The 21,627-nt window shown below is 46.8% G+C and overlaps 1 protein-coding gene across 1 annotated transcript in view; it reads left to right on the forward strand.

Moving 5' to 3' along the window:
* ighmbp2 (immunoglobulin mu DNA binding protein 2) overlaps positions 1-21,627 on the forward strand; it is a 30,188-nt gene that overhangs the window by 710 nt on the left and 7,851 nt on the right. The window contains exons 2-14 of the mRNA XM_064929128.1: positions 1,382-1,464; positions 5,791-5,960; positions 6,160-6,355; positions 6,455-6,552; positions 6,745-6,908; positions 9,069-9,269; positions 10,748-10,895; positions 11,117-11,291; positions 15,699-15,881; positions 16,279-16,397; positions 16,623-16,717; positions 16,875-16,998; positions 17,076-17,251. Coding sequence (XP_064785200.1) covers positions 1,388-1,464; positions 5,791-5,960; positions 6,160-6,355; positions 6,455-6,552; positions 6,745-6,908; positions 9,069-9,269; positions 10,748-10,895; positions 11,117-11,291; positions 15,699-15,881; positions 16,279-16,397; positions 16,623-16,717; positions 16,875-16,998; positions 17,076-17,251 — 1,926 coding nt within the window. The 5' untranslated portion in view covers positions 1,382-1,387. The remainder of the gene's footprint in view (positions 1-1,381; positions 1,465-5,790; positions 5,961-6,159; positions 6,356-6,454; positions 6,553-6,744; positions 6,909-9,068; positions 9,270-10,747; positions 10,896-11,116; positions 11,292-15,698; positions 15,882-16,278; positions 16,398-16,622; positions 16,718-16,874; positions 16,999-17,075; positions 17,252-21,627) is intronic.

The following is a 21,627-nucleotide window of genomic DNA, read 5'->3' on the forward strand; positions in this document are numbered from 1 at the left end:
CACCCGTTCAAATTAGTGGATTCGGCTATTTCAGCCACACCTGTTGCTGACAGGTGTATGAAGTAGAGAACACAGCCATGCAATCTCCATAGACAAACATTGGCAGTAGAATGGCAGCAGAAGAGCTCAGTGACTTTCAGCGTGGCACCGTCATAGATTGCCAGCTTGTCAACAAGTCAGTTCAACAAATGTCTGCCCTGCTAGAGCTGCCCCGGTCAACTGTACGTGTTGTTGTGAAGTGGAAACGTCTAGGAGCAACAACGGCTCAGCCATGAAATGGTAGGCCACACAAGCACACAAAACGGGACCATGAGTGCTGAAGCACGTACAACATTTCTGTCCTTGGTTATAACACTCACTACCGAGTTCCAAACTGCCTTTGGAAGAAACTTAAGCACAATAACTGTTTGTCTGTAGCTTCATGAACTGGGTTTCCATGGCTGAGCAGCCGCACACGAGCCTAAGATCACCATGCGCCAAGCATTGGCTGGAGTGGTGTAAAGCTCACCGCCATTGGACTCTGGATCAGTGGAAACACGTTCTCTGGAGTGAAGAATCACGCTTCACTATCTGGCAGTATGACGGAAGAATCTGGGTTTGGCGGATGTCAGGAGAATGCAACCTGTCCCAATGCATGGTGCCGAATGTAAAGTTTGGTGGGATTATAATGGCCTGTGGCTGTTTTGGGGGGGTTTGGGCTAGGCCCCTTAGTTCCAGTGACCGGAAATCTTAACGCTACAGTATACAGTGACATTCTAGATGATTCTGAGCTTCCATCTTTGTGGCAACAGTTTGAGGAAGGCCCTTTCATGTTAAAGCATGACAATGACCCCGTGCACAAAGCAAGGTCCATGGAGAAATAGTTTGTTGAGATCGGTGTGGAAGAACTTGACTGGCTTGCACAGAGCCCTGACCTCAACCCAATCGAACGTCTTTGGTATGAATTGGAACGCAGAGTGCGAGCCAGGCCTAATTGCCCAACATCAGTGCTCGACCTAATTAATGCTCTTGTGACTGAATGGAATTGGGGGATACAAGATTTCCCAGCTCAGGAGCTCATACTGTGTGAGGATGTTACAGTGATGTCTATCCAGCACTCTGAGAGCCTGTTGTAGACCGACTGAATGGGTTTTTAATGTTGTGAATCAAGCTGTTCATTCATTGCATGGCTTGTTTTGTTTGCAACCTTCTGCTCCTAATGCATGACAACTTCAAATAGAATCTAAATGTAAGCGTCACAATTTGTCAGGAGCACCCTATCAGCTCAGTACCCACGACCATTCATCATGTTTCTGCAACCTCAGTAGGATCAGTCAATCAAATGTATTTATAAAGCCCTTTTTTTTTACTTAAACTGTTCATTATGTTTGTGTCATTTCAGTGAGAAATGGAGGTGGAATGCTTTGTGTCCAAGACCCTAGAGCTCCTTCAGGAGGAGAGAGAAGCAGAGATCGAGGAGACCAAGTATGTATTTAACTCTTATATTAGAATCATAGCGTGTTTGTCAAATGCTGACTGACAAGCCCTTAACCAACAATGCAGTTAAGAAAAAATAAGTGTTAAAAGTATTTACTAAATAAACGATAAATAAATAAAAATGAAGGAAAAATAACATAATTAAAGAGCAGTAACAAGGCTATATACAGGGTGTTACGGTACAGAGTCAATGTGGAGGCTATATACAGGGTGTTACGGTACAGAGTCAATGTGGAGGCTATATACAGGGTGTTACGGTACAGAGTCAATGTGGAGGCTATATACAGGGTGTTACGGTACAGAGTCAATGTGGAGGCTATATACAGGGTGTTACGGTACAGAGTCAATGTGGAGGCTATATACAGGGTGTTACGGTACAGAGTCAATGTGGAGGCTATATACAGGGTGTTACGGTACAGAGTCAATGTGGAGGCTATATACAGGGTGTTACGGTACAGAGTCAATGTGGAGGCTATATACAGGGTGTTACGGTACAGAGTCAATGTGGAGGCTATATACAGGGTGTTACGGTACAGAGTCAATGTGGAGGCTATATACAGGGGGTACCAGTACAGAGTCAATGTGGAGGCTATATACAGGGGGTACCAGTACAGAGTCAATGTGGAGGCTATATACAGGGGGTACCAGTACAGAGTCAATGTGGAGGCTATATACAGGGGGTACAGAGTCAGTGTGCAGGGGCACCGGTTAGTCGAGGTAATATGTAGGTAGAGGTGAAGTGACTGCATAGATAATAAACCCGAGAGTAGCAGCAGTGGAAAAATGGGGTGGGGTGACAATGCAAATAGTCCAGGTAGCCATTTGGTCAGCTGTTCAGGAGTGTTATGGCTTGGGGGTAGAAGCTGTTAAGAAGCCTTTTGGACCTAGACTCGGCTCTCTGGTACCACTTGCTGTACTGGACCGTACGCACTACCCTCTGTAGTTCCTTGCAGGCGGAGGCCGAACAGTTGCCATACCAGGCGGTGATGAAACCATTCAGGATGCTCTCGATGGAACTTTTTGAGGATATGAGGGAACTTGAAGCTCTCAACCTGCTCCACTACAGACCCGTTGATGAGCATGGAGGTGTGATCAGCCCTCCTTTTCCTGTAGTCCACGATCATCTCCTTTGTCTTGATCACGTTGAGGGAGAGGTTGTTGTCCTGGCACCACACTACCAAGTCTCTGACCTCCCTATAGGCTGTCTCATTGTTGTCGGTGATGGGGCCAAACACTGTTGTCGTCAGCAAATTTAATGATGGTGTGGGAGTCTTGCGCGGCCACGCAGTTGTGGGTGAACAGGGAGTACAGGAGGGGATTAAGCACGCACCCCTGAGGGGCCCCGGTGTTGAGGATCAGCATGGCAGGTGTTTAGTCCCAGGGTCCTTAGCTTATTGATTAGCTTAGAGGGCACTATGGTGTTGAACTCTGAACTGGTCAATGAATAGCATTCTCACGTTGGTGTTCCTTTTGTGCAGGTGGGAAAGGGCAGGGTGGAGTGCAATGATGATTGCATTATCTGTGGATTTTTTGGGGGGCGGTATGCAATTTGGAGTGGGTCTAGGGTTTCTGGGATAATGGTGTGAGCCATGACCAGCCTTTCAAGCCACTTCATGACTACAAACGTGAGTGCTACAGGTTTGTAGTTATTTAAGCAGGTTACCTTTGTTCTTCGGCACTATGGTGGTCTGCTTGAAACATGTTGGTATTATAGACTCGGTTCGGGACAGATTGAAAATGTCAGTGAAGACACTTGCCAGTTGGTCTGTGCATGCTTGAAGCACACATCTTGGTAATCCATCTGGCCCTGCGGCCTTGTGAATGTTGCCCTGTTTAATGGTCTTGTTCGCATCGGCTATGGAGAGCATGATCACACACTCGTCCGGAACAGCTGGTGCTCTCATGCATGCTTCTGTGCTGCTTGCCACGAAGGGCGTATTGAAGTCATTTTTAATTTTACCTTTATTTAACCAGGCAAGTCAGTAAAGAACACATTCTTATTTTCAATGACGGCCTGGGAACAGTGGGTTAACTGCCTGTTCAGGGCCAGAACAACAATTACTAGTCCAATTACTAGTCCAACGCTCTAACCATTAGGCTACGCTGCCGCCCCATTTAGATTGTCTGGTAGGATCATGTCACTGTGCAGCTCAAAACTGTGCTTCCCTTTGTAGTCCGTAATAGTTCGTAAGCCCTGCCACATCCGACGAGCGTCGAAGCCGGTGTAGTAGGATTCAATCTTAGTCCTGTATTGATGCTTTGCCTGTTTGATGGTTCTTCGGAGGGCATAGTGGGATTTCTTATAAGCGTCCGTATTACGCGGAACCCAAACCGGCTGCGCATCATCGTGCATAAATGTATTTTGTCCCCCCACACCAAACGCGATCATGACACGCAGTTTCAAAACAAACTCTGAACCAATTACATTCATTTGGGGGCAGGTCGAAAAGCATTAAACATGTATGGCAATTTAGCTAGCTAGCTAGCACATGCTATCTAATTTGTCCTATTTAGCTAACTTGCCGTTGCTAGCTAATTATTCCGGGGATATAAACATTGAGTTGTTATTTTACCTGAAGTGCACAAGGTCCTCTACTCTGACAATTAATCCACACACAAAACGGTCAACCGAATTGTAACTAGTCATCTCTTCTCCTTCTAAGCTTTTTCTTCTCTTGACTTTATCTTGCGATTGGCAACTTTCATAAATTACCGCCATCGACATTGTTCGTCTTTCAGTCAACCACGTGGGTATAACCAATGAGGAGATGGCACATGGGTACCTGCTTCTATAAACCAATGAGGAGATGGGAGAGGCATGACTTGCAGCGCGATCTGCTTCAGAAATAGAACTGACTTCTATTTTAGCCCTTGACAACGCTCGTTGGCACAATAATTGAATAACATTTCGAAATCTATTTTGCAACGATTGCATGCGTGACGCGAGTGGTGTAGTCAGCCTGTTAGTCTCCCGCTCCTTGAAAGCGGCAGCTCTAACCTTTAGCTCAGTGTGGATGTTGCCTGTAATCCATGGCTTCTGGTTGGGGTATGTACGTTCGGTTGGGGTATGACGTCATCGATGCAGTTATTAATGAAGCCGGTGACTGAGGTGGTATGCCATCGGAAGAATCCCGGAACTTATTCCAGTCTGTGCTAGCAAAACAGTCCTGTAGCTTAGCATCTGCTTCATCTGACCACTTCCGTATTGAGCGAGTCACTGGTACTTTCTGCTTTAGTTACTGCTTGTAACCAGGAATCAGGAGGATAGCACTATGGTCAGATTTTCCAAATGAAGGGTGAGAGAGAGCTTTGTACGCATCTCTGTGTGTGGAGTAAAGGTGTTGTAGAGTTACATTTTTATTTATTTATTTTTCTTCTCTGGTTGCACATTTAACATGCTAGTAGAAATGAGGTAAAACAGATTTAAGATTCCCTGCATTAAAGTCCCCGGCCACTAGGAGTGCCGCCTCTGGGTGAAAATGTTCTTGTTTGCTTATGGCCTTATACATTGAGTGCGGTCTTAATGCCAACATCGGTTTGTGGTGGTAAATAGATGGCTACAAATAATATAGATGAAAACTCTCTTGGTAGATAGTGTGGTCTACAGCTTATCATAAGGTACTCTACCTCAGGCGAGTATTGCGACTTCATTAATATTAGATTTCATGCACCAGCTGTTATTGACAAATAGACACACACCATCACACCTCGTCTTACCGGAGGCAGCTGTTCTCTCTTGCCAATGCACCGAAAACCCAGCCAGCTGTATGTTATCCATGTTGTTGTTCAGCCACGACTCGGTGAAACACAAGATATTACAGTTTTTAATGTTCCGTTGGTAGGATAGTGTTGATCGGAGCTCATCCAGTTTATTATCCAATGATTGCACGTTGGCTAATAGGACTGATGGTAGAGGCAGATACTTCCAAGGCACCAACGTCCCCTATATCTCTGTCTCTTCAACATGCGAATGATGGGGATTTGGGCCTTGTCGGTGTCTGACGAAAATCCTTCACGTCCGACTACAAGTGTACAATACAAGTGTCTCAGTGTTGAGTTAACATCAGTTTAGCCTTTTAGGTCACAATGCGTCATACATGTGGCCCCCAGGAGCCAGAATGTGGCCCCTGGCCCCTTCCATAACCAGTGTCGTTTTCTATAAGACCCCATCCAACGGAACCATGCAAAACTACCCATGTTTCCTTTCTGTTGTTGTTTTTAAAGGTGTTTTGTTCAGAATGCATTGTGTTGGTTGCTAAATGAATTGCCTCATTGAGGACATTGACGTGTTCTGAATGTTTCCTCTACCTGCAGGCTATGGCAGGAGAATGTCTCTCTGAAAGATCTCCAGAGTAAAGGCGTTTGTCTCCTGAAGCTGCAGATAGGAAGCCAGTCAACTGGCCTTTATGGACGATCACTCCTCCTCCTGGAACCCAGAAAACACATGGGCGTCTCTGTGCTGCCTAGCAACAACTTTGGACCCGGTAAGAACGTTGAATGGCATAGCTTATGGTCTGTCCGTCTTTATGTAAGACTTTACACACAGTAGTAGCCTGATTCCATATATTTGATGTCCTATGGCCATAGGAGTTGGCAAAAAGCACATACAGGTCTATGAAAAGGCTATTTACATAGACTGAACTAAGGCACTCACTCTCTGATTGGTGTTGTCTGTGGTTGCAGGAGACATAGTGGGTCTGTATGACCTGGATGGCTGTAAGCCGTCCTCCCAGCTGTGTACTGGTGTCGTGACCCGCATCAGTCAGTCAGCTGTCACCGTGGCCTGTGAGGACTCGCCGGACGGACTCAACCTGGACACAGACGCTCTGTACAACCTCATGAAGCTGGCTAACGATGTCACGTACAAACGCATGAAAAAGTTAGAGAACCTATGCCTGAGCTTAACCGTTACCCTGGTCTTAACACTAACCTAACTCTGACTCTAATCCTTACCTATTCCATGACTTGTTGTCCGCAGGGCCTTGAACACTCTGAATGGGTACAGCAGTGGACCAGCCTCGGATTTGATCAGCGTTCTCTTTGGCTATTCAGAACCTGGCTCGATATCAGAACCAAGTAAGGCTTCCTCTCAGGAGTATGTTATGAGCTTACTGTATCACACCAGAGCTGGAATTATACTCTCTGAAATAGAAGAATGTGAAAATTATTGCCTTTGTGATTTTGGACATCAGAAAAAATATTCACAAAAAAAAAAAAATCTCTCAGATGCAAATATAAGATTGACAATTATCGCTCTTCTTTGTTCAGATGATCTGTCTTTCCTGAACAGTGGTCTGGATGAGTCTCAGAGACAGGCTGTGTCGTTTGCTCTGTCTCAGAGAGAGGTAGCTGTAATACACGGGCCACCAGGCACCGGCAAGACAACCACTGTGGTGGAAATCATCCTACAAGTGGTCAAACGGGGACAGAAGGTAGAGTGTCATTGGTCCGTTCTTATCAAGACCATTATCAACTACTGACAATCTTATAGCAAACAAGTCAATATGTTATATTGAAAAAATGGCAGAATCTGGCTTTAAATATGGTTTAGGTAATCCCTTTAAATATGGTTTAGGTAATCCCTTTAAATATATAATGTTTAGGTAATCCTTTAAATATGTGGTTTAGGTAATCCTTTAAATATATATGGTTTAGGTAATCCCTTAAATATATATGGTTTAGGTAATCCCTTAAATATATATGGTTTAGGTAATCCCTTAAATATATATGGTTTAGGTAATCCTTTAAATATATGTGGTTTAGGTAATCCTTTAAATATATATGGTTTAGGTAATCCCTTAAATATATGTGGTTTAGGTAATCCCTTTATATATGGTATAGGTAATCATAATAATGGCTTGATTGTTTTGTTAGTCACACTTCGACCAGATTTGGACTAATTGGTAACCGAGCTACATACCCCAACCAGAAGCCATGGATCACAGGCAAGATCTACGCTGAGCTAAAGGGTAGAGCAGCCGCATTCAATGAGCGGGGGACTAATCCGGACGCTTATATTAAATCACGCTACGTCCTCAGACGAACCATCAAACAGGCCAAGCGTCTATACAGGACTAAGATCCTACTACACCGGCAATGACGCTCGGCGGATGTGGCTAGAAAACTATTACGTCCACAAAGGGAAATCCAGATGTAAGCTGCCCAGTGATGCGAGCCAGACGAGCCAAATGTATTTTATGCTGCTTCAAAGCAAGTAATACTGAAACATGCATGAGAGCTCCAGCTGTACCGGACGACTGTGTGATAACGCTCTCAGTAGAAGATGTGATCAAGACCTTTAAACAGGTCAACATTCACAAGGCCACAGGACCAGACGGATTACCAGGACATGTACTCAGAGCATGCGCTGACCATCTGGCAAGTTCCTTAACTGACATTTTCAACCTCTCCCTGACGGAGTCTGTAATACCTACATGTTTCAAATAGACCACCATAGTCTCTGTGCCCAAGAAAGTGAAGGTAACCTGCCTACATGACTACCGCCCCAACAGATCCACAGATGACGCACTCTCAATCACACTCCACACTGCCCTTTCCTACCAGGACAAAAGGATCACCTATGTGAGAATGCTGTTCATTGACTACAGCTCAGCATTCAACACCATAGGGCCCTCATAGCACATCACTAAGCTAAGGACCCTGGGACTAAACACCTCCCTCTGCAACTGGATCCTGGACTTCCTGATGGGCCACCCCCAGGTGGTGAGGGTAGGTAACAACACATCTGCCATGCTGATCCTCAACACAGGGGCCCCTCAGGGGTGCGTGCCCAGTCCCCTCCTGTACTCGCTGTTCACCCACGATTGTATGGCCAGGCACGACTCCAACACAATCATTAAGTTTGCTGACGACACTGGTGATGGGCCTGATCACCGACAACGATGAGACAGCCTATTGGGAGGTCAGAGACCTGGCAGTGTGGTGCCAGGACAACAACCTGTCCCTCAACGTGATCAAGACAAAGGAACTGATCTTGGACTACAGGAGAAGGAGGTCTGATCACACCCCCATTCTTATCAACTGGGCTGTAGTGAAGCAGGTTGAGAGCTTCAAGTTCCTTGTTGTCCACATCACAAACCAACTATTATGGTCCAAACGCACCAAGACAGTCATGAAGAGGTCACTGCAACACCTTTTCCCCCTCAGCAGACTGAAAAGATGTCATGGGTCCCCAGATCCTCGAAAGGTTCTACAGCTGCACCATCGAGGGCATCCTGAGTGGTTGCATCACCGCCTGGTATGGCAACTGCTCGGCATCTGACCGTAAGGCGCTACAGATGGTCGTGCTTACGGCCCAGTTCATCACTGGGGCCAAGCTTCCTACCAGGACCTCTATCAGGCGGTGTCAGAGGAAGGCCCTAAAAATTGTCACCCAACCCGCACATTGAATCGGTTCCGGCGCCCCCTCTACATATATAGCCTCGTTATTGTAATTTTGTTACTTTTAAATGTTTACTTTATTTGTTAAATATTTTCTAAACTCTATTTCTTGAACTGCATTTTTAAGGGCTTGTATAAGTAAGCATTTTACAGCAATTTTATTTGAATGTCTTTCTCTGTTTGTCTTGTAGGTCCTGTGCTGTGCTGGTTCTAACGTGGCCGTGGATAACCTGGTTGAGCGCCTGGCTAAGGCCAAAGCTAAGGTCCTGAGACTGGGCCACCCTGCCCGCCTGCTAGAGTCCATTCAGAAACACTCGCTAGACGCCGTCCTCGCTCACAGTGACAACACCAACATCATCGCTGACATACGCAAAGACATCGACAAAGCTTTTGTAAGTATTGATAATGTGGCGCCAATGATAATCACATCTTTATGCGAGTATGATGTATTTCCAGTCGGGCCACACCAGCATGGTCTCTAATTATTTGACAGGTAAAAGATAATATATTTTTTTAATATTTTGGTATCAGAAGTTACTGTAATACAGCACCATTCAAAAGTTTGGACACACCTACTCATTCAAGGTTTTTTCTTTATTTTTTATTTTTTTTTACACTGTAGAATAGTAGTGAAGACTTCAAAACTATGAAATAACACATGGAATCATGTGGTAACCAAAAAAGTGTAAAACAAATCAAAATATATTTTTTATTTGAGATTCTTCAAAGTAGACACCCTTTTTTCCCTCTGCCTTGATGACAGCATTGCACACTCTTGGCATTCTCTCAAACAGCTTCATGAGGTAATCACCTGGAATGCATTTCAATTAACAGGTGTGCCTTGTTAATATGTGGAATTTCTTTCTTAATGTGTTTGAGCCAATCAGTTGTGTTGTGACATGGTAGGGGTGCAGCAAAGCACCCCCACAACATGATGCTGCCACCCCCGTTCTTCATGGTTGGGATGGTGTTCTTCGGCTTGCAAGCCTCCCCCTTTCTCCTCCAAACATAAATGGTCATTATGGCCAAACAGTTCCATCAGACCAGAGGACATTTCTCCAAAAAGTACGATCTTTGTCCCCATGTGCAGTTGCAAACCGTAGTCTGGCATTTTTATGGCTGTTTTGGAGCAGTGGCTTCTTCCTTGCTGAGCGGCCTTTCAGGTTATGTTGATATAGGAGTCGTTTTTCTGTGGATATAGATACTTTTGTACCTGTTTCCCCCAGCATCTTCACAAGGTCGTTTGCTGTTGTTCTGGGATTGATTTACACTTTTCGCACCAAAGTATGTTCATCTCTAGGAGACAGAACGTGTCTCCTTCCTTAGCGGTATGACGGCTGCATGGTGTTTATACTTGCGTACTATTGTTTGTACAGGCGAACGTGGTACCTTCAGGCATTTGGAAATTGCTCCCAAGGTGAACCAGACTTGTGGAGGTCTACAATTTTTTTTCTGAGGTCTTGGCTGATTTCTTTTGATTTTTTTCCATGATGTCAAGCAAAGAGGCACTGATTTTGAAGTTAGGCTTTGAAATACATCCACATGTACACTGCCAATTGACTCAAATGATGTCAATTAGCCTATCAGAAGTAAATGGTAAAAAAAATAGTAAATAGTAAATCATTTAAAAAAAGTAAAAATAAAGAAAAATCCTTCAATGAGTCGGTGTGTTCAAACTTTTGACAAGTTGTATACAGCATATCAATGTTCTGAAATTCTACATGTCATATCATTGATAAGCTCCTCGCTTTCGGATTTGTGAAAGACTTTTAGACTTAGATAATAAGCTAATTTTCTCTGTGTATTTTTCATAATGTATTGGAAGGCTTCTAGGTTTGATATCGTTGTGTTTTCTCAATGTATGGTGAAGATGGGGATGAAGAAGATGAATGACAAACGAGATCGGATCCACCTGAAGAGGGAGGTAGGAGAGCTGAGGAAAGAGCTGAGGACCAGGGAAGCTACAGCCATTACTGAGGTCCTCAAACGTGCTGATGTTGTTCTAGCCACTAACACAGGTGAGTGATGGTGGATATCAACAGTTGTTCATTAGGGGGCACACTATAAAACGGTTCAAAATTGTTTTGCAACATAAAAGGAAAATGTGCATTTCTGATTGAACAAGTCCTGGTAGCCCCTTCCTATTTCAGTCCGTTTTCTTCCCTTTGGTGCCTAATGAACACAACCCTATGTCTCCGTTTTGTTAACAGTTAATATTACCTGTCTGTGTTGTCTCCAGGTGCTAATGATGGTGGCCCTCTGAAGAACCTACCTGTAGACCATTTTGACTGGGTGGTGATCGATGAGTGTGCCCAGGCGTTGGAGAGCTCCTGCTGGATCGCGCTGCTCCGAGGCAGGAAGTGTATCCTGGCTGGAGATTACAAGCAGCTGCCACCCACCATCAAGTCTCACACGTAAATATCAGCTCTTCTTATTGGTCCACACAACAAAGATATGTTGCTCTGTGTTTTGTCAGTGGAATTGGACACATTTCAAATTTTTTTTGGAGACCATTGGGGTGCATGTAGATAAGGCATAAGATTGGGCCTAAAACGGAACCTTTTACATATACATTTAAGTCATTTAGCAGACGCTCTTATCCAGAGCGACTTACAAATTGGTGAATTCACCTTCTGACATCCAGTGGAACAGCCACTTTACAATAGTGCATCTAAATCATTAAGGGGGGGGGTGAGAAGGATTACTTATCCTATCCTAGGTATTCCTTGAAGAGGTGGGGTTTCAGGTGTCTCCGGAAGGTGGTGATTGACTCCGCTGTCCTGGCGTCGTGAGGGAGTTTGTTCCACCATTGGGGGGCTCAGTGGTAGGGAGCAGTGGATGAGCCCCTTGTTTGGGTGTAGGGCAGAGCAGCGAACAGTTTTGACTGGGCTGAGCGGGAACTGTACTTCCTCAGTGGTAGGGAGGCGAGCAGGAATGTGTGTCATCTTCCTGGGATGATAAAGATATATCTGGGACGACTTGGAGTTACATTGTGCTGTTTAAGTGTTCCCTTTATTTTTTGGAGCAGTGTATATCTGGGACGACTTGGAGTTACATTGTGGTGTTTAAGTGTTCCCTTTATTTTTTGGAGCAGTGTATATCTGGGACGACTTGGAGTTACATTGTCGTGTTTAAGTGTTCCCTTTATTTTTTGGAGCAGTGTATATCTGGGACGACTTGGAGTTACATTGTGATGTTTAAGTGTTCCCTTTATTTTTTGGAACAGTGTATATCTGGGACGACTTGGAGTTACATTGTGATGTTTAAGTGTTCCCTTTATTTTTTGGAGCAGTGTATATCTGGGACGACTTGGAGTTACATTGTGGTGTTTAAGTGTTCCCTTTATTTTTTGGAGCAGTGTATATCTGGGACGACTTGGAGTTACATTGTGGTGTTTAAGTGTTCCCTTTATTTTTTGGAGCAGTGTATATCTGGGACGACTTGGAGTTACATTGTGGTGTTTAAGTGTTCCCTTTATTTTTTGGAGCAGTGTATATCTGGGACGACTTGGAGTTACATTGTGGTGTTTAAGTGTTCCCTTTATTTTTTGGAGCAGTGTATATCTGGGACGACTTGGAGTTACATTGTGGTGTTTAAGTGTTCCCTTTATTTTTTGGAGCAGTGTATATCTGGGACAAACAGACTGGAGTTCAGTTCAGGGACAATCAACTCCATTTTTTTTTTTTTTAAGCAACAATGATGATGCAACAGATCAGAACGTTTAGCTTAAAGTGTTGATAAACTATTATTGCTTCGTATTAAAGCGCAGCAATGCCCACAATGCTTTGCGCAAATGTTCCAAAATGCAACTTGCGGAAAAACACAGTTCTCAAAGAGTACCGCACATGATAGCAGTTTAATGAGACCGAGATGACATTTGTTAGAAATGTAGAGGAAATATCTGTGGATGCAACAACTAGCATTTGTTGTCTTTGGCTGCTGGATATTGAAAGAACGTTGATTTGTAAACCAATAGAACATGAGAGAAAAACTGTTTTTAATCGCAGGAAATGTTAATACAGTTATTCCCTCATTTATATGGTCGGATTTCGGCTAGGCTACTTTGAAACCAGGATTTTGGCTAGGCTACTTTGAAACCAGGATTTTGGCTAGGCTACTTTGAAACCAGGATTTTGGCTAGGCTACTTTGAAACCAGGATTTTGGCTAGGCTACTTTGAAACCAGGATTTTGGCCAGGTTACTTTGAAACCAGGATTTTGGCTAGGCTACTTTGAAACAAGGTAAGACATGCCTCATAAAATGGCCTAAAACATCCAGGTTGAAAACAATTACGTTCATGGTTAGATAGTTTCAAAGTGCTGACTGGCTCATCTCAGAAGATGGGTAATGTGCCCTGGCCTTCTGTCCGTTCTTGTGAACAAACCGTGCCTCGACTATGTCAACAGAATCTGCGGTGTCGATGCACTGAGTCTACAACCAACAGGACCCTGAACAGTTTCTACCACCAAGCCATAACACTGATAAGTGGTTAACCAATAGCTACCCAGACTAACTATTTAACTATCTGCATTGACCCTTTTTTGCAAATATGTTAGATTATCACATTTGCTGCTGTTACTGTTTATCCTGTTGCCTAGTCACTTTATCGCTATCAATATTTACGTAAATTACCCCTGCACATTGACTCAGTACTGGTACCCTGTGTATATAGCCAAGTTATTACCTGGTACCCAGTGTATATAGCCATGTTATTACCTCATACCCCTGTACATCGTCTCAGTACTGGTACCCAGTGTATATAGCCAAGTTATTACCTCATACCCCTGCACGTCTACTCAGTACTGGTACCCCGTTTATATAGCCAAGTTATTACCTCATACCCCTGTACATCGTCTCAGTACTGGTACCCAGTGTATATAGCCATGTTATTACCTCATACCCCTGCACGTCTACTCAGTACTGGTACCCCGTTTATATAGCCAAGTTATTACCTCATACCCCTGTACATCGTCTCAGTACTGGTGCCCTGTGTATAAAGCCAAGTTATTACCTAATTAGACTATATGCCGATAAAGGTCTGGGGAAAGTTGTGAACGTAGCAACAATAGAACAAGTTATAGCTGACTAAACTATCTGAGCAGTACACATATTAGGGATTAAATCCCTGTGAATAACCTAGAGTAGGGACGGTTGGTCTTGCGGTTGGGACGGTTGGTCTCTCCGTTTGGGACGGTTGGTCTTGCGGTTGGGACGGTTGGTCTTGCGGTTGGGACGGTTGGTCTTGCGGTTGGGACGGTTGGTCTTGCGGTTGGGACGGTTGGTCTTGCGGTTGGGACGGTTGGTCTTGCGGTTGGGACGGTTGGTCTTGCGGTTGGGACGGTTGGTTTTGCGGTTGGGACGGTTGGTCTTGCGGTTGGGACGGTTGGTCTTGCGGTTGGGACGGTTGGTCTTGAGGTTGGGACGGTTGGTCTTGCGGTTGGGACGGTTGGTTTTGCGGTTGGGACGGTTGGTCTTGCGGTTGGGACGGTTGGTCTTGCGGTTGGGACGGTTGGTCTTGAGGTTGGGACGGTTGGTCTTGCGGTTGGGACGGTTGGTCTTGCGGTTGGGACGGTTGGTCTTGCGGTTGGGACGGTTGGTCTTGCGGTTGGGACGGTTGGTCTTGCGGTTGGGACGGTTGGTCTTGCGGTTGGGACGGTTGGTCTTGCGGTTGGGACGGTTGGTCTTGCGGTTGGGACGGTTGGTCTTGCGGTTGGGACGGTTGGTCTTGCGGTTGGGACGGTTGGTCTTGCGGTTGGGACGGTTGGTCTTGCGGTTGGGACGGTTGGTCTTGCGGTTGGGACGGTTGGTCTTGCGGTTGGGACGGTTGGTCTTGCGGTTGGGACGGTTGGTCTTGAGGTTGGGACGGTTGGTCTTGAGGTTGGGACGGTTGGTCTTGCGGTTGGGACGGTTGGTCTTGCGGTTGGGACGGTTGGTCTTGCGGTTGGGACGGTTGGTCTCTGCGGTTGGGACGGTTGGTCTCTGCGGTTGGGACGGTTGGTCTCTGCGTTTGGGACGGTTGGTCTCTGCGTTTGGGACGGTTGGTCTCTGCGTTTGGGACGGTTCGTCTCTGCGTTTGGGACGGTTCGTCTCTGCGTTTGGGACGGTTCGTCTCTGCGTTTGGGACGGTTCGTCTCTGCGTTTGGGACGGTTCGTCTCTGCGTTTGGGACGGTTGGTCTCTGCGTTTGGGACGGTTGGTCTTGCGTTTGGGACGGTTGGTCTTGCGTTTGGGACGGTTGGTCTTGCGTTTGGGACGGTTGGTCTTGCGTTTGGGACGGTTGGTCTTGCGTTTGGGACGGTTGGTCTTGCGTTTGGGACGGTTGGTCTTGCGTTTGGGACGGTTGGTCTTGCGTTTGGGACGGTTGGTCTTGCGTTTGGGACGGTTGGTCTTGCGTTTGGGACGGTTGGCTTTGCGTTTGGGACGGTTGGTCTTGCGTTTGGGACGGTTGGTCTTTGCGTTTGGGACGGTTGGTCTTTGCGTTTGGGACGGTTGGTCTTGCGTTTGGGACGGTTGGTCTTTGCGTTTGGGACGGTTGGTCTTTGCGTTTGGGACGGTTGGTCTTTCGTTTGGGACGGATGGTCTTCCCGGTGGGGACGGTTAAAATTGCACTTCAGGAAGGTGATGGGGGGGGAGTTATTCTCAAGCCCTGCTTGGGGGCTCCACAGGTGATGGTAGTGGGTTCTGACTGTCCCCAGTCATACCTGCCATGTAAATAGTTCCATAGATCCATGTGTCATTCCTTGCTTGTGTCTTTTTACTTTTTGCCATATTTTAAAATGGATACTTGGATTTCAATCAATACTATTTTTTGTTGTCATCCAGGGCTGCATCTAAAGGCCTGTCTGTCAGCCTGATGGAGAGGTTGATCCTGAAGTATGGCGACTCCGTAGTCAGGATGCTGACGGTGCAGTACCGTATGAATAGTCACATCATGACCTGGGCCTCAGAACAGATGTATCAGGGTCAACTCGTCGCACACAGCTCAGTGGAGAAACACCTGCTCAAGTAACAACTGACTCCTTTTGGCTACGTTTACACCAGCAACCCAATTCAGGTTATTTTTGCCCAAGTATTGGCATCTGGTCTGATTTGGTCAAAAGATCAGTAATTAGTCAAAGGATCAGAATTCGGCTGCCTGTGTAAACAGAGCCCATTTATCTCACATCAAATGAGTAGACATTTTAATGAGGGTTTAGGATCAGGGTAGGGTTCAATTCCATTTGAAATCAGTGAATTCTGTAATTAAACTGGAAGTCCAATTTGAACTTTCATTCTAGACTTTCAGTTAATTCCTGGATTGACGGAATGAAGTTGACTTTCACTTTACTTCCTAAATTGAAATGGAATTGACCCCAAACCCTGTAAGGAACCCAGTTCTAACATGGCTCTTTCCCCTGAACAGAGATCTCCCAGGAGTAGCCAGTGTTGAAGAGACCAGCACCCCTCTCCTCCTCATAGACACAGCAGGCTGTGGACTTAGTGAGATGGAGGTGACAGACGACCAGTCCAAAGGAAATCAAGGTCGGCTTTCTAAATGATATGTGTCCTGTTTCCTGTTGGTTGTTGTGAGCATGTTTTTTTATTTTATTTTTACTACTACCAAACCAAAATGTCCCCTAGCTCAACACAATATGACCTAGTCTAAACTAAGAGGAAACTCACTCGGGTATCTTGTCTTCTTAGGACTCATGTGAGGTGCTGAAATCTAATAAACTAATTGTGATGAACTCGTCTTCTGATAAACAGGTGAGGTGGACATTGTGGAACTGCACATCAAAGCGTTGACTGAAGCTGGGGTGAAACCTAAAGACATCGCTGTTATTGCCCCTTACAATCTGCAGGTGAGTCAGGGCTGCTTTCTGCACTATTAAACTTTTAGCTCCATTTTTTTTTGTGGAGATCAGTTGAGTTTTGCAGAGCCCAGTGTCTTGTAAGCCTTGATCTGAAACGTTTGTGACAGAAGGTGCAGAGGCTGTTTATGTTCTTGTCTGTGTTTAGGTGGATCTCCTGCGTCAGCGTCTCTCAGCGAGACATCCTGATCTGGAGATCAAGTCTGTCGACGGATTCCAGGGCAGAGAGAAGGAGGCTGTGGTGCTGACCTTGGTCAGATCTAACAGGAAAGGTAAACTAGTGTTTGTTTTTGTGGTAGAAATTTGGCGACACAATGTGCTGATGTACTAAGTTCCATCTCTCCTTCAGGTGAGATAGGGTTCTTAGCTGAAGACCGGAGGATCAACGTGGCGGTGACTCGAGCCAGACGTCACCTGGCCCTGGTGTGTGACACGCAGACCGTCCAGACCCACGGCTTCCTCAAGACCCTCATCGATCACATGACCCTGCACGGCGACATACGCACCGCCTTTGAGTACCTGCAGGTAAGTCCTTTTGGGATCAATAACGTATCAGTTAATCAATGGAATGTGTTTGTAGTCCTCGCCATTTAAACGTACTTGTTTTGCTATCGATATCGGCAATACTAGCCTAAAAAATATTGTATCCCATATTGGCATAATAGCCACAAATACATTGTCTTCATAAAGAATTCATACCCCTTGAATTATTCCACATTTTGTTGTGTTACAGCCTAAATTCAAAATGGATGAAATATTATATTTTTTTCTGATACATCGACACCCATGATGACAAAGTGAAAACATCCTGCTGTCAGATCCAAGGCTCTTCATAGAACAGTTATGTTTGTGTTGTGGGCTACTGTAGACTCGGGCTGTAGACTCGGGCTGTAGACTCGGGCTGTAGACTAGGGCTGTACATGTTACGCTCCGTCCGCTAATACCAGATTATTAACTGGAAGTAGTTTTCTATTCATCGCTCTCGGGTAAATTCCCAAGTGGTTTCCTTCTTCCCTGGCAACTGAGTTAGGAAGGACGTCTGTATCTTTGTATTGACTGATACACCATCCAGTGTAATTAATAACGACACCAAAGGGATATTCAATGTCTGCTTTTTTATTTATTTTTATTTTACACATCTACCAATCGGTGCCCTTCTTTGCGAGGCATTGGAAAACCTCCCTGTTCTTTGTGGTTGAATCTGTGTTTGAAATTCACTGCTCAACTGAGGGACCTTACTGATAATTGTATGTGTGGGGTACAGAGATGAGGTAGTCATTTATCTTCTTAAACACAATTTCATGTCCATGTAACTTGTGAAGCACATTTTTTACTCCTGGACTTATTTAGGCTTAGCATAACAAAGGGGTTGACTACATATTGACTCAAGACATTTAAGCTTTTCACTTTTAATGAATAAAACATAATTCCACTTTGACATTATTGACATTATGGGTATTGTGTGTAGGCCAGTGACAAAACATCTCAACTTAATTTAAATTTCAGGCTGTAACACAATAACATTTTGAAAAAGTCAAGGGACTGTGTATATATACTGAACAAAAATATATAAATTTAACATGCAACAATTTTGAAGATTTTACTGAGTTTACATTTCATATAAGGAAATCAGTCAATTTAAATAAATAAATTAGGGTACAGGCTACAATTTGTGGTGCTCTTTCCGAGTTTCTGCAGCGTCATTACGTTGACTGTTCTCCAGGCCTCAGTGCCTGTTTTGAGGGAGGAAAGATCCGTCACCCGAAGCAGTCCAGTCCGAGTGGTTCCCATGTCGAAGATCCAGAATGGCTGGTGCTAACATTGTGTGTCGTTCTAGATACTTCAGCAAACACCTCAGAATAATCAAGAGCCTCTGGCTATTACATTGGCAGTATTATACACATCCATACTACTGTCTGGTATTCAGTCACTAGGCTTCATAAGGAACCAGTTTAAAGAGTTGTCTGACTCCCAGCTTTTCTATCCTCACAGAGTGTGTCTGGGTTCCGGCTCTGCTGAGACACGTTTGGGCTGCGTACTGGGGATGTACTGGACGAACTGGGGATGATGTCTTCTGTGATTTTTAAAAGTCGTTTCCGTTGCGGCCTATTGTTGAGCCCTTCTATCGCTGAGAGCTAGCCACTCACCTGGACGCATCTCGCAGCCTAGGCCGGGTTGCCTCGGGTGTCCCTGTCAGGCCTACGGGCCTTGGCCCAGTGGTGGGATCATCTGCTACTGTCAGGGCGCTCCCTGTCTATTCTTCTCAATGAGTGACCCGAGTGCCACCTTGAGAACGGGCGCTCTGACGCACCTCAGACCCTTCTTTACGCGTTTCCACCAGTGGTTCCAAATGAAATGTTAATAAATGTTTTAGCAGATGTCATTGCGGGCGGGTGTAGCAAAATGCTTGTGCTTCTAGTTCTCACAGTGCAGTAATATCTAATAAGTAATGTAACAATTTCACAACTTCCTAATAAACACACCTAAGGAAGGGAATTAAAAATATATAAATTAATGGACGAGCAATGTCCGAGCGAGACGAAGAGCAGGTTCTGGTTCAGCTGACATTGGAGAGGGTGCCCCAGGAGGACCATTGATTCTTGTGGCTTCCCGTTGGCCCAGGCAGCCTTGGTTCACGGAGATCATTCGCCTTTTAGGCGGGGACCCGTGTTAACTCCCGTTGTGCAGGGACCTCTATTGTCCCAGGCGCACGGGCAGTTTTGGCAAGCGAGGCCAGAGATTTGGTTCTTACGGGCCCCTAAGAGGGCCAATCTGATGGCTAGAGGTTTACCTCTGAATGTTATTGCTACCGTTCAGTCTGCAAGGGGGCGCCCTCCCTGAGAAGCCTGTATGGATATAAGTGGCAAGCAATGTTGAGCCAAGGTAAAGGAATTGTTCCTTTGCAGATGGGATTATATTTCTCCATAGTATTTTGTACGTAGGCTGACTGAATGAAAGGGAACGTAACGCTATGACTATAACTACTGTTCTCTGAAGGAGGGAACAACACCTGTTTAGCCCCGCGACACCTGTTTAGCCCCGCGACACCTGTTTAGCCCCGCGACACCTGTTTAGCCCCGCGACACCTGTTTAGCCCCGCGACACCTGTTTAGCCCCGCGACACCTGTTTAGCCCCGCGACACCTGTTTAGCCCCGCGACACCTGTTTAGCCCCGCGACACCTGTTTAGCCCCGCGACACCTGTTTAGCCCCGCGACACCTGTTTAGCCCCGCGACACCTGTTTAGCCCCGCGACACCTGTTTAGCCCCGCGACACCTGTTTAGCCCCGCGACACCTGTTTAGCCCCGCGACACCTGTTTTAGCCCCGCGACACCTGTTTAGCCCCGCGACACCTGTTTAGCCCCGCGACACCTGTTTTAGCCCCGCGACACCTGTTTAGCCCCGCGACACCTGTTTAGCCCCGCGACACCTGTTTAGCCCCGCGACACCTGTTTAGCCCCGCGACACCTGTTTAGCCCCGCGACACCTGTTTTTAGCCCCGCGACACCTGTTTAGCCCCGCGACACCTGTTTAGCCCCGCGACACCTGTTTAGCCCCGCGACACCTGTTTTAGCCCCGCGACACCTGTTTAGCCCCGCGACACCTGTTTAGCCCCGCGACACCTGTTTTAGCCCCGCGACACCTGTTTAGCCCCGCGACACCTGTTTAGCCCCGCGACACCTGTTTAGCCCCGCGACACCTGTTTAGCCCCGCGACACCTGTTTAGCCCCGCGACACCTGTTTAGCCCCGCGACACCTGTTTAGCCCCGCGACACCTGTTTTAGCCCCGCGACACCTGTTTAGCCCCGCGACACCTGTTTAGCCCCGCGACACCTGTTTAGCCCCGCGACACCTGTTTTAGCCCCGCGACACCTGTTTAGCCCCGCGACACCTGTTTAGCCCCGCGACACCTGTTTAGCCCCGCGACACCTGTTTAGCCCCGCGACACCTGTTTAGCCCCGCGACACCTGTTTAGCCCCGCGACACCTGTTTTAGCCCCGCGACACCTGTTTAGCCCCGCGACACCTGTTTAGCCCCGCGACACCTGTTTTAGCCCCGCGACACCTGTTTAGCCCCGCGACACCTGTTTAGCCCCGCGACACCTGTTTAGCCCCGCGACACCTGTTTTAGCCCCGCGACACCTGTTTAGCCCCGCGACACCTGTTTAGCCCCGCGACACCTGTTTTAGCCCCGCGACACCTGTTTAGCCCCGCGACACCTGTTTAGCCCCGCGACACCTGTTTAGCCCCGCGACACCTGTTTAGCCCCGCGACACCTGTTTAGCCCCGCGACACCTGTTTAGCCCCGCGACACCTGTTTAGCCCCGCGACACCTGTTTTAGCCCCGCGACACCTGTTTAGCCCCGCGACACCTGTTTAGCCCCGCGACACCTGTTTAGCCCCGCGACACCTGTTTAGCCCCGCGACACCTGTTTTAGCCCCGCGACACCTGTTTAGCCCCGCGACACCTGTTTAGCCCCGCGACACCTGTTTAGCCCCGCGACACCTGTTTAGCCCCGCGACACCTGTTTAGCCCCGCGACACCTGTTTAGCCCCGCGACACCTGTTTTAGCCCCGCGACACCTGTTTAGCCCCGCGACACCTGTTTAGCCCCGCGACACCTGTTTAGCCCCGCGACACCTGTTTAGCCCCGCGACACCTGTTTAGCCCCGCGACACCTGTTTAGCCCCGCGACACCTGTTTAGCCCCGCGACACCTGTTTAGCCCCGCGACACCTGTTTAGCCCCGCGACACCTGTTTAGCCCCGCGACACCTGTTTAGCCCCGCGACACCTGTTTAGCCCCGCGACACCTGTTTAGCCCCGCGACACCTGTTTAGCCCCGCGACACCCCGTTTAGCCCCGCGACACCTGTTTAGCCCCGCGACACCTGTTTAGCCCCG

The sequence above is a fragment of the Oncorhynchus masou genome, chromosome 22, assembly GCF_036934945.1.
Source record: "Oncorhynchus masou masou isolate Uvic2021 chromosome 22, UVic_Omas_1.1, whole genome shotgun sequence".
In the NCBI taxonomy this organism is placed as follows: Eukaryota; Metazoa; Chordata; class Actinopteri; order Salmoniformes; family Salmonidae; genus Oncorhynchus; species Oncorhynchus masou.